The sequence below is a fragment of the Sturnira hondurensis genome, unplaced genomic scaffold (assembly GCF_014824575.4).
Source record: "Sturnira hondurensis isolate 20B ecotype Veracruz unplaced genomic scaffold, ASM1482457v3 Scaffold0023357, whole genome shotgun sequence".
NCBI classification, from domain to species: domain Eukaryota; kingdom Metazoa; phylum Chordata; class Mammalia; order Chiroptera; family Phyllostomidae; genus Sturnira; species Sturnira hondurensis.
The window spans coordinates 3,700,754-3,721,562 of NW_028095988.1; the positions used below are offsets into that span (position 1 = coordinate 3,700,754).

Below are 20,809 nucleotides of genomic sequence, written 5' to 3' on the forward strand. Positions count from 1 at the left end.
TTCTATGGTTCCANGGCAAGAATGATAGGGGAAATATAGAATCTAAAGAACTTGAGACACGTCATAAACTAAAGGGGGGAATGGTGGGGGAGGGGGTGTGCAGGGTGGAGGGGAATGAAGGGGGGAATAGAACAACAACTGTAATGGTATAATCAATAAAATATATTTTAAAAAATAAATAAAATAAGGTAAAATAAAATATACTGGGATGCTCCAGCAGTAGTCAGCCATCCAGACAGACTCATTCCTGTGGTGGTGTTACGCTGCTGGGAGATGAATGTTCTGTCTTCCTCCAGTTGCCTCTGCCACTGTTCTGGTGGCATCAGGCACTGGTGCAAGGTAAAATCCTGCTTCCTCGAGAGTGTGCTAAGCATTCACTTTGGCTGCTTAGTTCTAGTGTGGGAGCATACACAGAAAAATAGAATAAAATAAAATATGCCGGTATGTAATATTTTAATAACTGCTGACTATGTGTGCTTCTTATATGGCAGTTTTGTTTTCTGTATTACTTAGATCATCGGTTTTCTTCTTGTCAGATGCTAACATCAGAGAAGTGGGACTTGAAGGAGCATTACTGACCTTACTAGACAAAGAGACAGATCACAGATTGTGCCATGATATCAAAGAGACTTTAAATCATATGCTCACATCTATGGCAGTGGATAAACTTTCATTTTGGTTAAAGCTTTGTAAAGATGTACTTGCTGCCTCAGCAGGTAAGTACGGGTGACTACCAAATGAAATAGTAAAATTGAAAGTAAAAATGTTCAATAAAGTTGTTTGCCAGTGATGACTCACCGGTCTTGTGTGAGTATTTGGATTACAATTGCTGGCGGCTCTCTTCAAATGAAGAGTCTAGTGCAAGTGTTGGAGTCTAACACTCAGCCTGCTTTTCTTCTCTTGATCGTCTTAAATGGTTTTCTTGTGTAAAACAGACTAAAAATTAGAGTCGGTATTTATGCTACAGAAAGGGTGAACTAACTTATAGTAGCTCCATTATTTGTTTTCATAAATGAAATAAATATGTGAGGGATTGCCTCGAGTCAGCATAATAGCAGATTCACCAAATGTTGTGGCATTTTAGGCAAGCCAGTTTCTCCATATTTAATAATGGTAGATTCAGATAGTGTTTGGAATTAATGTTATTTCCCAATGTCTTTGCTAGCATAAGGTAATTGTTAGTGAGGAAGTGTATTAGAAATTTTAGAATTTATATCCTTTGAGAGAAAAAATAAATGAGAGGAAAAAAGAAGATGGAAACCAATTCTATTCTACAACTCTTTACCCTATGCATAGGCAGTATTATTCCATTTTACACACAGGCCACAAGACTTGGAAAGGTTAATAAGCAATTGCCCAAAGACACACAGAGACAGAGTCAGACCTTAGTTTGCTCTACTTTAAAACCCAGCTTCCTCCTATATGTCCATAACTCTCAAGCCATGTACTCAGGTCATAACTTAGTGTGGCTCTGATCTTTGCAATTATGTGAAAGGAAGAAAGGTACCATAAAATTCTGAGATTTAAAAAATTTTAAATCTCCATTGTATGTTTTGATTCTTTTTTAAGTTATATTTCATTGATTATGCTGTTACAGTTGTCCTGATTTTCCTCCTTTTATCCCCCTCTACCCAGCGCACCCACTCCCTCAGGCATCCCCACACCATTGTTCATGTCCACGGGTCGTGCGTATAAGTTACTCGGCTACTCCATTTCCTACACTTTTCCTCTCCATAGCTGTTCTGTAACTACCTATTTGTACTTCATTTTTTAGTATATTTTGTTGATTATGCTATTATACTTGACTCATTTTTTTCTCCCCATTCCTGCCCTCTGTCCTACACCCTCCCTCCCACCAGCATTCCTTCCCCTTAGTTCATTTTCATGGGTCATACATAAAAGTTCTTTGGCTTCTCCATTTCCCATACTATTCTTAACCTTCCTCTTTCTGTTTTATACATACCAATTATACTTCTTATTCTATGTACCTTTTCCCTGTTCTTCCCTCCCCCAATGATAACCTTCCATGTGATCTCCATTTCTGTGATTCTGTTCCTGTTTTAGTTATTTGCTTAGGTTGCTTTTGTTTTTGTTTTTTAGGTTCAGTTGTTGATAGTTGTGAGTTTGTTGTCATTTTACTGTACATAGTTTTGATCTTCTTTTTCTTAGGTAAGTTCCTTGAGCATTTCAGGTACTAAGGGCTTGGTGATGATGAACTCCTTTATCTTGACCTTATCTGAGAAGGACTTTATCTGCCCTTCCACTCTAAATGATAGTTTTGCTGGATAGAGTAATCTTGGATGTACGTCCTTGCCTTTCATGACTTTGAATACTTCTTTCCAGTCCCTTCTTGCCTGCAAGTTTTCTTTAGAGAATGAAGCTCACAGTATTAGGGAAACTCCCCTGGAGGTAACTAACTTTTCTCTTGTTGCTTTTACGACTCTTTCTTTGTCTTTTTACCTTTGGCATTTTAATTATGATGGGTCTTGGAGTGGGCCTCTTTGCATCCATCTTGTGTAGGACTTGCTTTTTGAACTTGCTTTTTGAACTTGCATGTCTATTTCCTTCACCAAATTAAGGAAGTTTTCTTTCATTATTTTTAAAAATAGATGTCCAGGGCCCTGGCTGGTATAGCTCAGTGGATTGAGCACGGGCCTGCGAACCACACAATCGCGGTTCGATTCCCAGTCAGGGCACATGCCTGGGTTGCAGGCCAGTTCCCAGCAGGGGATGCATGAGAGGCAACCATACATTGATATTTCTCTCCCTCTCTCCTTCCCTTCCCCTCTAAAGATAAATAAATAAAATCTTAAAATAAAAAAAAATAGATGTCCAATTTCTTGCTCTCTCTCTTCTCCTTTTGTCACCCCTATGATGTGAATATTGGACCCCTTGAATTTGTCCCAGAGTCTCCTTATACTTTAAAAAAAATTTTTTTTAATTTTTTAAAATACTTAAAAAAAAAAAGAATTTTTTAATTCTTTTTTCGTCTTGTTCTGATTGGTTGTTTTTTGCTTCCTTTTGTTACAAATCATCAATTTGGTCCTTGGCTTCATCCACTCTACTGTTTTTCTGTAAATTTGTCTTTATTTCAATTAGTGTAGCCTTAATTTCTGACTGGGTTGTTTTTATGCTGTTGAGGTCCTCACTAATTTCCTTGAGCATCCTTATAACCAGTATTTTTTAACTTTGCATCTGATAGATTGCTTGTCTCCATTTTGTTTACCTCTTTATCTGGAGTTTTGATCTTCATTTCGGCCATGTCTCTGTCTCCTCATTTTGGTGGCTTGCCTGTGTTTGTTTCTGTGTATTAGAGCGGCTTTGACTCCATGTCTTGTTAGTGTCGCCTAATGTAGTAGGTGTCCTGTAGGGTCCAGTGGCACAGCCTCTTCTATCACCCAAGCTGGGTACGGAAGGTGTGCTCTTTTTGTGGGCTTAGTGCATCCTCCTGTTGTAGTTGAGCCCTTGTTGCTGTTGGCAGATCAATGGTAGGGATTTACTGAGGCCTGTCCACTGCAAGGATTTGCTGTGACCACTCACCATCAACCTCCACCCTCCGTAGTGTATCAGCTGTGCAGGAACAGGGTTGTGGTGTTGCGGTCTGTAGCTATCCACTGGGTGCACTGGCCCTGGGATTTCCTGGGTGGTGCTGGCCAAGGTCAGCCCCCACCTGCATTTTGCCTATGGCCACCCTACCCGTGCTATAAAGCAATCTGAGGTGGCTGCCACTTGTTCTGGGCTTGGAGATTCCGAGGCATAGCAAAGTTGAGAATCTAGGCTGGCTGCTGCTACTGCCAGGCCTGGGGCTCACTAAGGCCAGCTGTTGCTTGCTCGATAGGATTTAGGAAGCAGGAGCCAAGACCAGCCATTCATAAGAAAAATCTACGTAGGTGGGCCCGTATGTTGGGTGAGGCAGAGTCTCTGGAGATCTCCAGGGCAGGTCACACAGTGTTGCCATGTTGATGGAGTCTCAGATATATATGGCAGTAGCTTGCCCACTCTGTGGGAGGAGGTTTTAGAAAAGGGGCAACGGCCTCTGCTCACGTTGATGCCAAACACTTCATTTTCTCCTTGTATGCCCCTGGTGCCTTTCAAGCTGCTGCCTCAGTGGGGGAGCTCAGAGGGAGTCAATATGAGCAGGTAAATCTGTGTGTGGATTCTTTAAGAGGAACTGCTTGGGGCTCTAGAAGTTTATTCCACTGACTCCATGTGAGGACTTGTCTACCTGGCACTGGAGCCCAGGGCTCGGTGGGGGGAGTTGCTGTGGGGTGGGAGTCCTCCTGCCCTTGATATTCCTCCCGAATTTTTAGCTACCACATGTGGGTGTGGGACCAGCCTATTCTGGGTGTGTGCCCCTCCTACCAGTCTGGATGGATGTGGTTTCTTTAATTCTGTAGTTGTCAGAGACTTTTACTCAACTTGATTTCTGCAAGCTCTGAGTTATGATTCTTCTTTTATTTAGTTGTAATGTTAGTATGGTTGTATGGAGAGGGAAGCCATGTTTGCCTATGCTGCCATCTTGAGTGGAAGTCTCTACCTTGATTCTTAATGGTCCTCTTCTCTTCCAATGATTTAGACCTGCTCTTTCAGCCATTCTTGTCCACATTTTCCTTCTTGAATGCTCTCTTCTATACCTACTTCTTACCTTACAAGGACTTGTACTTAAAAGAAAATGTGTATGGGCATAGACAGTTTGAATAGACTTTTCTGGGTTCTCACCTATCTGTCTTTTAATTTTGCATTTATACCCTGCAAGCTTACTAACTCAATTTTATTTTACCACTTATTCATTGTATCTTGTAGTTTATCCTATCCATCTTTACTTGGAAAACATACATTTCAGTTTCTGTTGACTTCTCAGTCATAAGACAGGACTTTTCCATGACTTTATTTGTGATATCTTTATTATCTTTCATAAAATACTCAAAAAATGTCAACATACAAGATATTTTAAGAAAAACTAGTTGGTTTCTGTGGCATTAGATTCACTTTTAAGTACAGTTAGTAAGTTAACATTTAGTACAAAAGGAAATACATGTACTTCACTAATCAGTGGCTCTAGTTTTCAGGACTGCATGAGACCATAATGACAGCAATGGGTCTATTCAAAGAAACATACTTCAAATATTTTCTGTGGGTTTGGGAACCTTCTTAAATCCGTTCAAGGCCACGTTTGTTAAAATGGCGTACTCAGTATAATCCATTATACTCCCTAGTAGAGAATTTTGATCTTCCTTAATACAGAGGATTAATAATTACCTAGTATCTAGTATCATATTCATTTTTTCATTTTGCATATAATTTAGCAACTTTCTTACTTTTACCTCACTTTCTTATTTAGAAATGATTCTAACAGCATTTCTTTAAATATCACTGTTATCTGTATTTATTAGGCATGATTATTGTACATCGTAAAAAGATGTATGATTGGTCAACTGTAATTATGTTCTGAATTTGAAGTCATTTGTGTTCCTTTATAAATAATCTTCAAATTGATTATAATTACATGTGTTCTTCCTTGATAAAAGATTTTACAACTGTAACCTGTGTGGATACAATGCAAGAAGAGGAAGGTGATAAAGGGGATGATGCCTCAGTTCTGACCCCCAGAAATGGTGACAGATTCCATCCTTTCACCAATCCCCGATGGGCTACCAGAGTCTTTGCTGCTGAATGTGTCTGCAGGATAATTAACCAGTGTGAGAATGCACACTGTGCACATTTTGACATTGCATTAGCACAAGAAATGAAAAGAAAGGATTCAAGAAGTGAGTGGCATAATTATTTTTTAAAAATGATATATATAGAAATGCTGTCTGCTTATGTTTTGAATATTCATTTAAAAAGTAAAACTAAAAGGTTTTTATTCCTCCAAATCAGTTATGAAACTGACTATAACCTTTATGTGAACTGTAAGTGTAGTATATTCTAAATGTTTAAATACATTTTTAATGAATAAGCTTCTTAAATTGGCATTCACTTGTTTAATGGACATGGAAAATGAGGTAAGTTTATAGAGAGTAATTATGGTCTTACAAAGTAGCATGTGCATTAAGTACCTCCACAAATTTATTTTCTGAGTTACAACTTACAGCAATTGTATTTATACATTATCTTGGTTCCATGAATATTACTAGGAAAATGTTTGAGTCTTTCTCAATGTAAACATAGTTTTAAGACCATTTTAACCTTTGGTTTTTTATTGTTGCTGCCTAAATATGTATTTTATGGTTTGATATCTGATTTTTTAAATTGACTTCAGTAGATGTTCAAAGGTGGCGATGTATGTATCTAAATGCTTTGAAAATATTCTTTACCAGGCAAAGGAATTATAAAACAAAATGTTCCTATTACCAGTTTGAGAATAGGAATTAGGTATCTCTGTTTTAAGGATTTTTCAAGCAGCATCTATCGAGTTTTTTATTTGTGATGAGGACTGTGCTAGATACTGATAGTATAAAATCAGTATATCATAGATGCTTACTGATTACTGTGCTCCCATTTAAAATTTTGATTGGCACTTACTAAGACGAGTTGGTTTCTTCACTGTGAACTATAGCTATTCTTCCTTGAATTAGTCTCAAACATATTTTAAGTAAAGGTTAATTGTACCCTCAACATTTTATTGTTGGAACATTGTTAAATGGTTGAGTTCTTTTTTCCTGGTAGAATTATTAAACCAAAGAATATGTTGTAGGAATGGAAAGAATTTTCATTTATAATTTCAGAAATATCTTTTATATTTTCATCATTTGAATGCGTGGCAAGACATACAAAAATAAGGTATTCTAGTCCATTTAAAGTAGTACATAAAGTTATTTTTTAAAAGAACATCAAGTCTTTTAGCTTCAACTTGATATAAGGAGAGCAATTAACTTACTGATTAATTCATCAAAACCCAATGTCTACTAAGTACCTTCCAAGGTACTTTTATCAGAAAGTCTAATCAAAATTTTTATTGACAGTACTTTTAGCACCCTTTTATAAGATACTAACTCTGTCTTTGGTTTTTGAATAGCTATATAATCACTCGCTTTGATACAGTTTTTCTGTGTATTTCCAGTTGTGCCATAAACCCAGCTTTCAAGTTTGTATTTAACAAATTATGAAACAAAACAGTCAATCAAATTAGAGATACTTAAAAGGAAGTCTAGATTATGAAATTAAATTATAAAATTTAGCATAAATCTTAGTTCCAGCATACTCTTTTTCTTGATAAGATTTTTTTTTTTTAAATCTCATAGATGACTTTTTGGTGCTACATCTTGCCGACTTAATTCGCATGGCTTTTATGGCTGCCACAGATCATAGTGACCAGCTCCGTCTTTCTGGCCTTGAAACATTGTTAATTGTTATTCGGAGATTTGCAAGTATTCCAGAACCAGAGTTTCCAGGACATGTAATTCTGGAACAGTATCAAGCCAATGTAAGTATTTTCTGCTAGAGACTTTAATTATTAAACATCTGGAGAAAAAGTCTGTGAAACTGCCCTGACCATTGTGGCTCACTTGGTTGGGTGTAGTCCCACAAAGGGAAAGGTTACGGGTTCGATTCCCAGTCGGGGCACATGCCCAGGTTGCAGGTTTGGTCCCAGTTCAGGGTGTGTGTGAGAGGCAACCAATCATTTCTCACACTGATGTTTCTCTTCCTTTCTCCCTCCCTTCCCCTCTCTACAAAATAATCTTTTTAAAAAGTCTATCAAACTAATTGACATGTCATCTTTTAATACATAAATGACTACCTTTGTTTATATATCACCATTATAATCAATATATAAAAATGCATGTGTTTGAAGAAATCTTCAGGTAAATGCAAAATGGTACAAAATGCAAGACTTATAAAATAAGTCTTTTATAACATTAAAGATTAATTTTTAGCATTAAAACCTTTATGGTAATTTAGGGAAATACAGAATTTTGGTAATGAAACTTTTTATAAAATACCTTACTAAGCATAAGATAACACTAAATCATTACAAAACATTCTGTTTAGGCTATTTTCAAATCATAGTTACTAGAACAGGTGTAACTACCCTTTCTTTTCCCTGAACTTATAAGAGTTCAGGTTTCTAATACTGGCTCTGTAAGCTTTTTAACTGATGTTTGGTGTGTGGAGCCATTTAGAAGACCCAGGAAGAGGACAGAATCACCACCTGTTAGACCACACACACTGCATGTCATCCTGCAGCAGCATTCCTCCCAGGACGTCTCATTATGATCCAGAGGCAGCGGTTAGGGAGGTCAGAGCAGTTCACTAGTCATTGGCAGTGTCCCTCACGTTTTCCCAGCAGGTGATGCCAGCGTATGCCTAGGGAGAAATCAGAAGGAAGGGAGTGGCAATACATAAAGCTATCATATTAGAACAAAATTTTATGATTCAGCCTAATTAAGAAGAAATCCGTAATATATTTAGTCCCCTTAAAATTGCAGATGATAGGAATAAATTACAGCTCACTTAGCAGAAAAGGAAATTTGTTTTCAGAAATCTTAGTTGTCTCAACACTGGCTTTACAGAACTCACAAAGTTGCGCAGTCCAAGCGCATCAAGATGGTTCTGTCAGCACCCAGCATCTTCCAAAGGCACAGTGCTCTCCCAGCACTCCCAGCGGAAGTCCTAAGGGGGGCTTTCCTGATACCACACGGGTCTCCGGAGCAGGGCAGTGTAGCAGCTCCACAGCAGCAGCATGGGCTAAGACTGAGGGAGAGGGAATGTTCCCTAAAGGAAGATTGGGATATGCTGGGCCGGCAGAAACAGTACGTGTCTGTAATACCTGTGGTAAAGAAATACTTTTACTAACATTAAACAGAAAAAGAGCTTGTGCTGTCTTACTTATTGATCTTGCTACGGCATATAATTTTTTGCCAGGTAGGAGCAGCACTTAGACCAGCCTTCACTTCGGAGACACCACCTGATGTCACTGCCAAAGCATGCCAGGTAAATGCGTAAATGCCTAAAAGCGTAAAGCTTAAGGAATAAAACCCTCTCTTTGGAAGAAGTTCTCCAATTATTTGATGCCACAGCTTTGTATTATAGTTTTCTAATCATTAATCTCAGCTGCTTCTTTTTCTTTACTTTTAATATTTAGAGAATTTCCTCTTTTGTACAACTGCATGGAAATCCAGTGTACAGATAAGGCACAATTTATTTAATCAGTGACAGATAATTGGGGTTTTCATCTTTTGCTCTTCAGGCAGTGCTAGAGTGAAGGACTTTCTGCATAGGTCATTTCACTGGGTGCACGCAGTCTGTAAAATGAATCCTCCAAAATTAAATTGCTGAGCTAAAGAGTGTATTGTAGGGGTTTATGAGTTTCCGCTCCTACCAGTAATTACCAGTACGCAACTTGTCTCATAGTTTGAGCAATATTGTGAACTGTCAAACTTTTTTATTTTTTGTCTATGTGATGAAGTAAAAAGGGTATCTCAGGATAGTTAGATTTGCATTTCAAGTACAGTTGAGTATTTTTCTAATATATCAAAGAACCATACAATATATAATTCTAAACAGATGCTTTTCTTGGAGTGGTTGTCAAACACTCAATATCCAGCCCTGAATGACCTGAAATAATTAAAAGCAGAACTGCCTTGAATTGAATTAATTATAGACATAATGAAAAAAACTAATTTTAGTCAGGTCTTTCAACTTTATTTGGTTGTATTCCAGAAATGTGAGTGCCTTCTATACTCAGAGAACCATGTTACATGTACTGAGTCTCTGTCAATCACTTTATTATGTGTGTGTGCTTGTGGTAAGTCACTTGAAATTTTGTGAAATGAGACAAATGACAAAAAAATGGAAAAGGAAAAATAAATGTTCTCTAGAAAAAGAGAACTACTGTGACAGCCAGGAAAACCATAAACATCCCTGATAATTGAGTAAACTTTTGCATTTGAAAATTATTAATGATATTTTTATTAGAAATTTTTAAAAATTGTTAATATTTTATCTTCAAAAGAATCAAAATCTTCTTTGGAGTTTTAGTGTTAGGTACCTTATCTTTCAAGAAAGTTATATTAACCATACAATCTCAGATTTTAAAATAATATGCTGAAATAATCAAGATGGGAGATTTAATTCAATTAATCCAAACATTTAAAGTGATACTTTCTATGGCTTTAGCCATGTAAATACCATTTGAAACTCTTCAATTTTGTATACTAGTACTGGTTTATTTGCTTCAACCTTAGACTTCATTTCCTTTTGAAATGCTGGCTTTTAAGGGTCATCGGCAGCATCCCTTTGGATTTCTTGATAGTAAGGTGATTTCAGTGACTAGATTCCTAAATTGTGAATGACCTTGATTGAACTCCCAAGGGGAAGGTCTATCATTTTTCAATGTAACTTCTAATTTTCTTAAAAACCAGGTTTGCAGTGCCTGGATAGCAAGTGGAGTTGTAAGTGACCTTAATGATCTCCGGAGAGTTCATCATTTGCTTGTTTCATCATTAACAAAAATACAGGCTGGAAAAGAAGCTCTAAGTCACTTATATAATGAAAGTGCTTCTACAATGGAGATCTTAGCCGTGCTGAAAGCCTGGGCAGAGGTTGGTACTTCTCATTTTATAATGGGAATTGTGGCGGTTGTTAATCAACACCTTAGACCATAAACTGAAATTAACTTTTTAAAGCACAAATACTCCTTTTTTAAGGTTGACAAAAGGCTTTCAACATATAATTTGTTATATGTTGGTTGATATTTTGATAAAGCATTCTAAAGTGTTCTTTATTTTCTGTTATTTGCTGCTTTCAGCAGGGCCAGTCATGAGCCAGAGAGACTTTATAGTAGCCAGTGAAAATCAGCTTTTGTTGAAATCTGAATTACTAGAAATGTGGGTTTGTTTATATGTTCTATTAATTCTATAACACATACTTTAATTTTGTATGCTGTTTTGTAGAATGACTTTGAATATTAAATAAGTCATTTCCTTTTCTAAAGTTAAAGAAATATTATATAAAAATGCTTAACTTTCCACCCTGGCCCAGTGGCTTAGTTGTTTGGAAAATCATCCCATGCACCAAAAGTTTGAGGGTGTGATCCCTGTTTGGGGCGCATGTGGGAGGCAGCTGATCAAGGTGTTTCTGTCTGTCTGTCTGTCTCACTCTCTCCTCCCTCCCCCCCTTCTCTCTCCTTTTTACTCTAAAATCAACCAATATATTCTCTGGTGAGGATTAAAAAAAACACTTAAGTTTTTCTGAGTTACTTTTCTAATCCAGGAGAAAGCTTTTTTGTGTGTTTTTGGTTTTTAATTTCCCATAGAAAGGTTCAAGCAGCTATGAAAGTGAATATAGTGGTTTAATGAACCTACTTATACCTATCACCCAGCTTTAGCAGTTATGAAACTTGGTCAGGCTGGGTTCATACATCATTTTGATGAGGGTGTATAGTCTTATACTGCAATCGAGAGAATTACTCAATATGTAAGAAAGGGTTTCCTACAGTACAGCTAATTAAAATATGAAGATTGTAAAATTTCTCCTCTTCTTTTTTAGGGTTGACAAATTCTTGATTAGGAAGTAGTTTTACCTAGATTTAATAAGCTGCGTCTGTCTTCAGTAGTCAACCCCTTATGCTTTTTTTTTCGTAAGTGAGATTTCATTGGTTGTTTTGAGGGTAAGTACAAGGACATTTCAAGTTTGTACACAGTTCTTAACATATGTACCCCAAATGTAAAGTCACGTAGTTGGGATTCTTTTCTGAAGTTATCCCCGGGACTTTCCAGTTTAAAATTGGAGGACTAATTTTACTTAATAGAGTATCAAGTACCAATATCTGCAAATGCTAATATGCTGCTACATCAAAGTCCAACTAATTCACAACTTAATATCATATATACTACATGATTGAGTTTTCAATCTTTCATGTGTCAGTCAACACGGTTAACTGGAAAAACTGGGTTACCACACCAGAAATGTTACAGAGTGCACAAAATTCTGACAGGGAGAGCCAAGATCAAGGAGTGGTTTTCTTTAGGAAACAGTTCTACCAAAAACATGAGAATAGAAGCAATTCAAAATGTTCAAGACATAGTAAATGCATGACTGACTCCCAATTGCCATTTAGCAAGCTTTGTATTATAGGATATAAAAACTACCCCCATCTGTGGAATGTTAAGCTGACACCCTAGACAATCAAAGCCTCCCATATTCAGTATCCCTCTATTTTCTGGTTGTGCCAAAAAATAAATAACCAACAAATGACTTCAGCTGTTTCAAAAAAAGCATTTTTACTTTTAAAAATGGGGTGAGGTGGAATCCCCTCCTAATTAAAAATGTTTCTAGAGCTATTTAAAAACGTGCGTTTACAAAATAGTTGATAAAAATATTCCTCTGGATTGATTGTCCAAGAAAAGAGGGACCAATGATAAGACATGATATATGGTACAATCAGACTTGGCTTCTTTTTTTTTTCCCTGCTTCGTTCGAGGCTGTATGCTCCTTGTTTTTAGTTTCTCCCTTTTCCACAGGTCGATCTTTAGGTTCCTGGTTAGCCACTTCAGTCTGTTTTCCCTTTGCTCTCCTTTCCCCTTTTGTTTGCACTTTTTGTCTGTAGACTTATCCTTTCCTGCCTCCTTTTTTGGCTTGGTTTTCACTTTTTGCAGGAGCAGGTTTTATTGACAACCTCACCGATCTCCTTTTGGCTCCTTTTGGGCTCCACTCTGCTGAGCTGACCTTCCTCTTGGGCATCATGGCAGTGGGGCAGGAGAGTGCAAGGGCCGGGCAAGAGCCTTTGAAAACCTCCACTGCCTGGCTGCCTTCACTTTTCAAGCTTTGACCTCTACGGGGAAGGTGGGAAAACCAGGGAAGGTGGGAAAACCTGATGAAACTAGATTGGGAGCCCAACTCCTCCTCTCTGGCTGGGTTGCTCAGTTGGTTAGAGGGTCCTGTCAATCTCACCATGTTCACAGGTTGGATCTAAGGTCAAGGGACAGACAAGAATCAACTGGTGAATGCATAAATAAGTGGAACAACAAATCAATGTCTCTCTCTGTCTCCAACCCCCTTCCCTCCCTCCCTTTCAAGTCAATAAGTTTTAAAAAATATGCTGTAATCACTTGTTTTACAAATAATTCTCTGCTTATATAGTGTTCTTTATAATAATTTGAATCTGTGTTCTTGCTTAAGCCAATTACCTGCTCTGATTTTCTGCTCATGAAGATAATGACTGACCAACAGATTCTACTTAAAGGAGGCTCATAATATGCCAAATGCTTGGCACCAGATAATAGTTGGCTGGCGTAGCTCAGTGGATTGAGTGCGGGCCTGCAAACCACACGATCACGGTTCAGTTCCCAGTCAGGGCATGTGCCTGGGTTGCAGGCCAGTTCCCAGCGGGGGACTTGGGAGAGGCAACCATGCGTTGATACTTCTCTCCATCTCTCCTTCCCCTCTAAAGATAAATAAATAAAATCTTTTAAAAAAAGTTAGTATTCAGATTTGAGAGGTTTTCGACAAGTAATTAATACACTGCATATTTAATGTATTCATCCAGGAAGTCTGGGACAATACCAATCAAACACTTTAATATATCTGTAATAAAATGTTTGCATGTTCACATTGTGTTGGATGAATAGGCTCACATAAGTTCAGTCACTTTTGCTACCACATTAGTTTTTCAGAAACATATTTTTTCTTTAAACATCCTGTAGTCCTATGAACGGCTAATGTATGGTCTATGTTAAGTCTATGTATGTAAACTTTTTGCAGTGCTTTAGTGGTAATTTTAAAAGAAAATACTTTTAGTGTTTCAGCCTACAGCACATCAGAGATGGCCACCTGAAATTGTATGTTGAGATGAATTTTCGGGCCAAAAAAGACTTAGAGAGTGCCACAATCATTTCCTTGCAGCCATCAATGGCTGTAAAAGTGCACAGTGACAGCGTATTTATGAAGTATTTTTATCCCTAATGTGTCTCATTGGAGGTAACCTTTTGAATCTCTACTCCGTTTTTGTGTATGTGGTTACACATGTACACTTTTCTATATCACAGTGCATTTCAGGCCCAGTGCACTCAAAGGTAAGTCTGCCTCCTCGGCAAGACACAAATATTACAGCACCTTTTCAATGGCTGCAAGACCTTCCTATTTACAGATTAACTTTTAACAGGTCTACATAATCGCTGTAGAAAGACATAAAAACCACAAACCTTTGAAGACTACCACCTGTTCAGAAGAGAGTGTTAGAAACGGGTCCCACTCATCCGATGGGCTGCTTGACTTAGTCCACTCAGACCTGGGCACGCTGAGTAGGCTCTGGCTTGCTGCACTTCAGGATTTTGCTCTCTTAACTTTGCCTTCAGAATTTGCCTCCCAACTTCCTATTGAAGGTAAGGTGGTAAAATACTTAACATAATTTGTAGAGTGACAGCAACTTTTCACTACTTCCTCTTTTCTTAGCAGATAATGTTTATCTGAAATATTTTCCTCAGAATAATTTTCATTCATAGAATAAGCATATGAGACTTACTTCAGGTTAGACACCCTGAAATAGATTGGCTAGTTTATGAGGCATGCATATCTTAACTCCCAAGGTATTGTCAAATTGCTCTTCTCCAAAGTGATTGTAATAATCTATATGCTTTGTTTCACTGCATCTCCCCACCCTTATGTTATCATACTTAATTTCTACCAATCTGATAGGTATGAAGGAGTATTTCAGTTTTATTTTATTATTTCCTTGATTGAGAACCTTCTTTTGTAGGTTTATAGGCTGAGTTTCTTTTCATAAATCACCTAGTCGAAATCCTTGCCTATTTTCTACTTGGTATTTGTTATTTTCCTACTATGTTAATTCTTCATATATTTTTAATATTATTCTTTTGTGGTTCTATATTTTGCAGATATATTCTCCCAGCTTATTTCTTACACCTCATTAGAATTTTTGTAATCAGTTATGTATGGTTTATATATCTGTGTAGTATCATAAATTCTTTACTTAAGATCATGAAGATCTATAAACTTTATAGTTTTGCTTTTTACATTGTGAACTTCAGTCCAACTAGAATTTAGTTTGTGTGTATGGAATGGGGATAGGAATCTAGTTTTATGGTTAGTTGTTAATACTACATTTTGTGGATTAGATATTTGGTAGCCATACTTCATCTTCATGTTATTCCAAAATGGCTACAGCTATTTTTTTTTACTCCATGACATGAATTTTAGTGTTAGCCTGTCAAATTCTGTTAGAATTTGAATTGGAGTTATACACAGAGATAGGATGTAGAGTATTTATATACTTTTCAACAGCATAGAAATGGAAATAATCTGATTTGTTGATGTAAGCTTTCAGCAAAAGTGACTGACAGACACGAATCAACATGAGTAAATCTCAAAAACATATTAGGTGAAAAAAAGCAAGTTTTAGAAGGGTATACATATGATGCCCTTTGAGTAAACTTAAACACAAAATAATAGCACATTACTTATGAATACAAACATCTGTTGTGCCAGTGTACAGCCCCACTTAGGAGCGGTCCACACTGAAGTGGAGAAAGTGGTGGTAGCAGGAGGGGAAGAGTTGGTGATGGAATGAGGTGTCTGGTTGGTAGGAGGTTTAAGGAAGCAAAAGGTTACATTAATCTTGGAGGTAGGTGAGTGGGTGTCAGTATTTGTTTAAACACACATACACTTACCACATACTTGTTTAAATACACACACACTTACCACATTTCAATTATGATTGAAAATAAGTATTTAAGACTTAGCTTGGAAGTTTCTAATAAAGTTGTAAAGGTACATCAACCCTGTGTCCCCACAGTTGTACTCCCAATAGAAATGAAAATATCAATAACATGGCAGCATGGACGAATCCCCAAAACACTGTTATCTAATCTATCACAAAAAAGTGCATACTGTATATTTTTCCATTTATATGAAGTCCAAGGACAGGCAAAACTAATCTGTGTTGGTAGAAGTCAGAAAATATTTGCCTTGTGGTATTGGGGACTAAAAAATGGTCCTAAGGAAGTTTTGGGGTGATGGGAATGGTCTGTATCTGGTAACAGGGAAAAGAGAAAATGTAGATTCTCTACTTCTCTGGAAACCCTTTGCTCCCCCCTTTTTGTAGGTGGTACCTTCTACACAGCAGAGACCAGCGAAAATGCAAAAGTGCATTATTACAACTCGTGGGCACTTATCCTCCACGCTACAGCGTTGTGGCTGACAAGCACAGGGTTTGCTGACCCAGATGAAGGAGCATCTGATCTCTCAAGGCCTGTAACGCCAACTTCCATGTGTCAAGGTTCATCATCTGGGGCTCCCGTAAAGTCCCCTGAGGATGTCTACACTGATCGATTCCATCTTATTTTAGGTCAGTAAAAGAGCTGACAAGCTTCCAACACTATAGACTTTTTCTTTTTTTTTTTTTGTTTAAGATCTTATTTATTTACTTTTAGAGAGTGAGGAAAGGGGAGAAAGAGAAGGGGGGAAACATCAATGTGTGATTGCCTCTTGCACACCCCATACTGGGGGCCTGGCCCGCAACCCAGGCATGTGCCCTGACTGGGAGTCTAACTGGCAACCCTATCTGTGGTTTGCAGCCCTCGCTCAATCCACTGACTACACCAGCCAGGGCGAGTTTTTCTTGAATTGTGCCTCGCTGCCTATCAGTTCTTGATGGCTGTTATACCTCATTCTGTATTAGGTGTTAGTGGTAGCCTTGATATAATTAAATAAACTTGTATATAGTTTATAACTTGCAAATTTCATAAGCCTGGAAGCCCATTACAAGCTGACTTCACCATCAGTTTGAATTATAGAAACTGCAAGAGAAGCATAGTTCTTTCCACAGAGTTTTTAAAAGATCCATGTGGGCCCTGTCTAGTGTGGCTAAGTTGGTTGGAGCATCATCCCATAAACCAAAAGGTCACAGGTTTGATTCCCAGTCAGGATACGTGCCTGCATTGTAGGTTCAGTCCCTGGTCAGGGCACGTATGAGAGGCAGCCAATCTTGTTTCTCTCACATTGATATCTTTCTCTCTCCACCTTCCTCTCTTGTAAGTAAATGAATAGATAGATAAGTAATCCATGTGGTATCTGTAATTGTTCTGAATTTCTCAGTAGTATATATATTTTTAAAAAATCAATGTACTAATGGGTCATTCCCCTCTGCCTTTCCCCATCCTCAGGAATTGCAAGGTTTAAGAAAAGTATACTCAAACGTACAGAATTACAAACAAATAAATGTTTTTTTTCACGTTTTACGTATTTCATTCATTACTGATAAAGAAGCTATTTTTTTAGATATTTATTTATTTATTTATTTTTAAAGAGAGGGAAAGGAAGGAAAAAGAGAGGGACAGAAACATCGATGTGTGGGTTGCCTCTTGCATGCTCCCTGCTGGGGACTGGCCTGCAACCCAGGCATGTGTCCTGACTGGGACTCGAATCAGCAACCCTTTGGTTTGTAGGCCAGCACTCAATCCACTGAGCCACACCAGGTAGGGCTGATAAAGAACTTACTCGTTAATGTGAGACATGGAGTTTCTATTGAAGTAGGTAGAATATGAAAAATATTCCATATATTCCTTCCCAAACTAGACATGACCAGTTTTCCTATATCATTGGGTATATTAAATTTCTCTTTCCATTTGTCTTGAAATGCAAGCTTTTTAAGAACAGACTGTTACAGAATGAAGGACCACAGAGCTATTACGAGCATAAGCTGTGCAGTTCGACTACCTCAGTTCAAATTCTTGATGTAACCCATTGTAACTGATCTTGCACGGATTCGGTTACTTTAAACTCAGTGTTCATCGCCTTCTCTCAAAAACAGAGTGGTAATAATAGTACCTACTTCTTCAGGTATTGTGAGAATTAAATGAAATATATAAAGCACAGTGCCTGATATATAATAGTCACTCAATAAATTTTAGAATAAAGTTAAGAAACTACATGTTACATTCTCTGGGACAATTTATTATAATATCTGCATCTCTTTTAAAAGGTTTTATTTATTTATTTTTATAGAGGGGGAAGGGAGGGAGATAGAGAGGGGGAGAAAATGCATCAGTGTGTGATCTCACAAGCCCCCAACTGAGAACCCGACCTACAACCTAGGTACGTGCCCTGACTGGGAGTCGAACAGGTAACCCTTTGCTTTGCAGGCTGGCACTCGGTCCACTGAGCCACACCAGCCAGGGTGTAATATTTGCATCTTTTGACTACTTCATAGCAACTACACAATAGTGTATAAGCCTAATTGAGATTATTCTTTATGTACATGCAGATGAAAATACACTATTAAAAGACTTGCCTTATCACTTAATGGTTTAGAATCCTAAATTTATTGTAGCTTGTTTGCATTACATTTTGTTAACCTTACTTGTACATCTTATCAAAATGAAAAGTTATTTAACTTCAGAAACTAAGCGTCTCAAAGAAGCCTCCCTGTTTTTCTGCTCTCTGCAGGAATCTGTGTGGAGTTTCTGTGCTCCTTGCGCTCAGAGGCAACCATGGAAAGCATCACTGCTTGTTTACATGCATTGCAGGCCCTTCTAGATGTTCCTTGGCCCAGATCTAAAATTGGCAGTGATCAGGTGATTTAATTGTTTTTTATTAGGCTTCTGTAGATTTCAAGGAACACACATGTTCAGTTTACTACAGCAAACAGAGAGTGAACACAGAGAAGGAAAGAGAAAACTAGTTAGCTGCACAGCTAGGCCTCAGAACTCGAATGCCGTCAAGCAGCTGACCTGGAGCAGTCTTGCCTCTGCCACTGTGTCACTGCTTCTGCTGCGCCTTCTGCTGCCACCAGCCAGCCACCCTGTGAAGCAGCTCTTCAACCTTTATGATGATAGGAAGGTTCTGTGTTGCATTGTCCAGTATAGTAGCCACAAGTTACAGGTGATCTTCTTTCCTTGTCTCTTTGTGCTTCAGTGCATCCTGTTCCTCATATTCATCTGTTATTTTATATTCCATTTCCTTAAGAGATAATCTGCTTGGTTCATGCAGTTACTGCCTATTACAAAGTATTGTTGCCGCTGAGCTCCAGGTCTTTTAAGAGAGTGCTGGCTGGCCTAGAGGTGGAGTCAGACGTTAATGTCTGGCTCAGTTGTGACTGTGGTAAAAGGATCACTGTACAAAGTGTGGCACTTCCTTTAACTGCTTTCCCAGAAGCAGCTATGCATTGGGCAGGCACCCTCAACGTCGTATAGTATCAGTGTCTAAAATTTTTATCATTGACTCTTGCATGTTAAGAAACATGGATAGTATGATTTCCTCTCTGTATATGGACTGGTTTTCACCTTATTAATACTATTGTTTATTCAGTTTAAAGTATTAATCAGGTTCCTACCTGACTTGGTTAGTATTTATATAAATTTTAAATTTTTTGTTTAAATTTTGCTTGTTTGCGTTGTGTGTTAAAACAATTATTGTAGTGATAGATTTACTCTATTATTTCTAGAGATGAAAGAAAGCCACCAGGGTAACCAGTAGAAAAGAAATGGGGGCAATGAAATATTATTATTTGTCCAGTATATTTTATTCTTAGGGAGATATCCATTCTGTGCATATTAACTTGCCCACTTTTAATGTTGTACTTCTCCATTATTCTTTGTTATTACTTGAAAAAAACTAAATATAAATCTGGGAATCTACATGGCAGTCCTTGTATTCTTTTACCCAAATTTCTCATCTTGTTTTGAAAGTTTTCTTTTCTTTTTCCCCCAGTTTAGGACCTGTGTGAAAATGACCTTTTGTCACAGTGCCATCTCCCACAAGGTTGGGACAAAACCAATCTGGATTTGGTTTAAACTGGAGCAGATTACATAACTTTGCACTGACACCTTTAGTTTTTTAGTGAGCAATTTGTTACATTCTCTTTTTCTGGATTTTGTCATAGAATTTAGCGTTGTTGTTTTTTTTTCTGGGAAAGTATTTCTAATACAATCTCCCCTAAATGTTTTCTATAATAGGACTTGGGTATCGAGTTGTTGAATGTACTACATCGAGTAATTTTGACCCGAGAATCACCTTCAGTTCAGTTGGCTTCACTTGAAGTGGTAAGACAGATTATCTGTGCAGCTCAAGAACATGTGAAGGAGAAAAGACGAAGTGCAGAAGGTGACTGTTAACCCACAATGCCAAATTATTCACATGGCATCACTATTTTTTAATGTATTGCTTATGTGTCTGTGTCATTCTATAGTCTATTATGTGTAGCACAAATGAAACATCTCTAGATTATGGCTGTAAATTCTCCCATTCACTTTTACATGTTAGCCTGGATATTGTCAGTGGCTAAACTATTATTCCTTGAGAATGTGAGAATTTTAACAAAACACTGGAAGCAAAAAAATTTCTTATTCTGATTGAGTACTTACTTACACTAGCTTTGAGTTTACTAATGTACATGGAAAGACCAACTAACAATTTTTTTAATGACTTAGGTTTTGCAAAGTGATTGGACTGCTTATTTGTAAGTCTAATTAGGTATGGGTCAGTTTATGATTCAAGATTACAGTTGACTACATGTAACAGAAAACCCAATGTAACCATAAATGTAAAACATAAGGACTTACTCTCCCATCTACAGAAGTCCACAGGTGGGCAGTCCTGGGCTGGTATGGCAGCTGCATAAGACCTCAGGGACCTCGATTCCCATCTTTCTGTGTTAAGGTCCCAAGGTCAGTGCTGGAGCTCTGGCTGTCAGGACACATTCCTAACAGCAAGGAACATTTTAAGGCCAAGAGGTTACAAAGGATTTTGTTTGATTCACTGCAGTAAGAACTCATAATAAAGACAACTACGTTACCTTCCTGACCACTTTCTCCATCAGTCTTTAACACCTGACACTTAAGCCATTTAAATG

General features: G+C 37.7%; 1 protein-coding gene, 1 long non-coding RNA gene and 1 other non-coding gene across 3 annotated transcripts in view; 2 read left to right on the forward strand and 1 right to left on the reverse strand.

The window, feature by feature from the left end:
• Window positions 1-212: 212 nt before the first annotated feature.
• Window positions 213-413, forward strand: LOC118981001 (small nucleolar RNA SNORA74). Its single transcript, XR_005065253.1, has one exon. It is a non-coding gene; the product is annotated as a small nucleolar RNA SNORA74 (small nucleolar RNA).
• Window positions 414-469: 56 nt separating this feature from the next.
• The window catches only part of LOC118980804 (HEAT repeat-containing protein 5A-like), a 30,263-nt gene continuing 9,923 nt past the window's right edge, over window positions 470-20,809 (forward strand). Inside the window, exons 1-9 of the mRNA XM_037037457.1 lie at window positions 470-716; window positions 5,529-5,768; window positions 7,245-7,426; window positions 8,866-8,934; window positions 10,365-10,544; window positions 14,105-14,324; window positions 16,064-16,306; window positions 18,406-18,533; window positions 19,914-20,061. Of these exons, the coding sequence (XP_036893352.1) occupies window positions 470-716; window positions 5,529-5,768; window positions 7,245-7,426; window positions 8,866-8,934; window positions 10,365-10,544; window positions 14,105-14,324; window positions 16,064-16,306; window positions 18,406-18,533; window positions 19,914-20,061 (1,657 nt within the window). The remainder of the gene's footprint in view (window positions 717-5,528; window positions 5,769-7,244; window positions 7,427-8,865; window positions 8,935-10,364; window positions 10,545-14,104; window positions 14,325-16,063; window positions 16,307-18,405; window positions 18,534-19,913; window positions 20,062-20,809) is intronic.
• On the reverse strand, window positions 11,938-13,224 carry LOC118980805 (uncharacterized). The gene is made up of 2 exons (XR_005065226.1): window positions 13,062-13,224; window positions 11,938-12,113 (listed from the first exon to the last, which is right to left on the reverse strand). It is a non-coding gene; the product is annotated as an uncharacterized LOC118980805 (long non-coding RNA).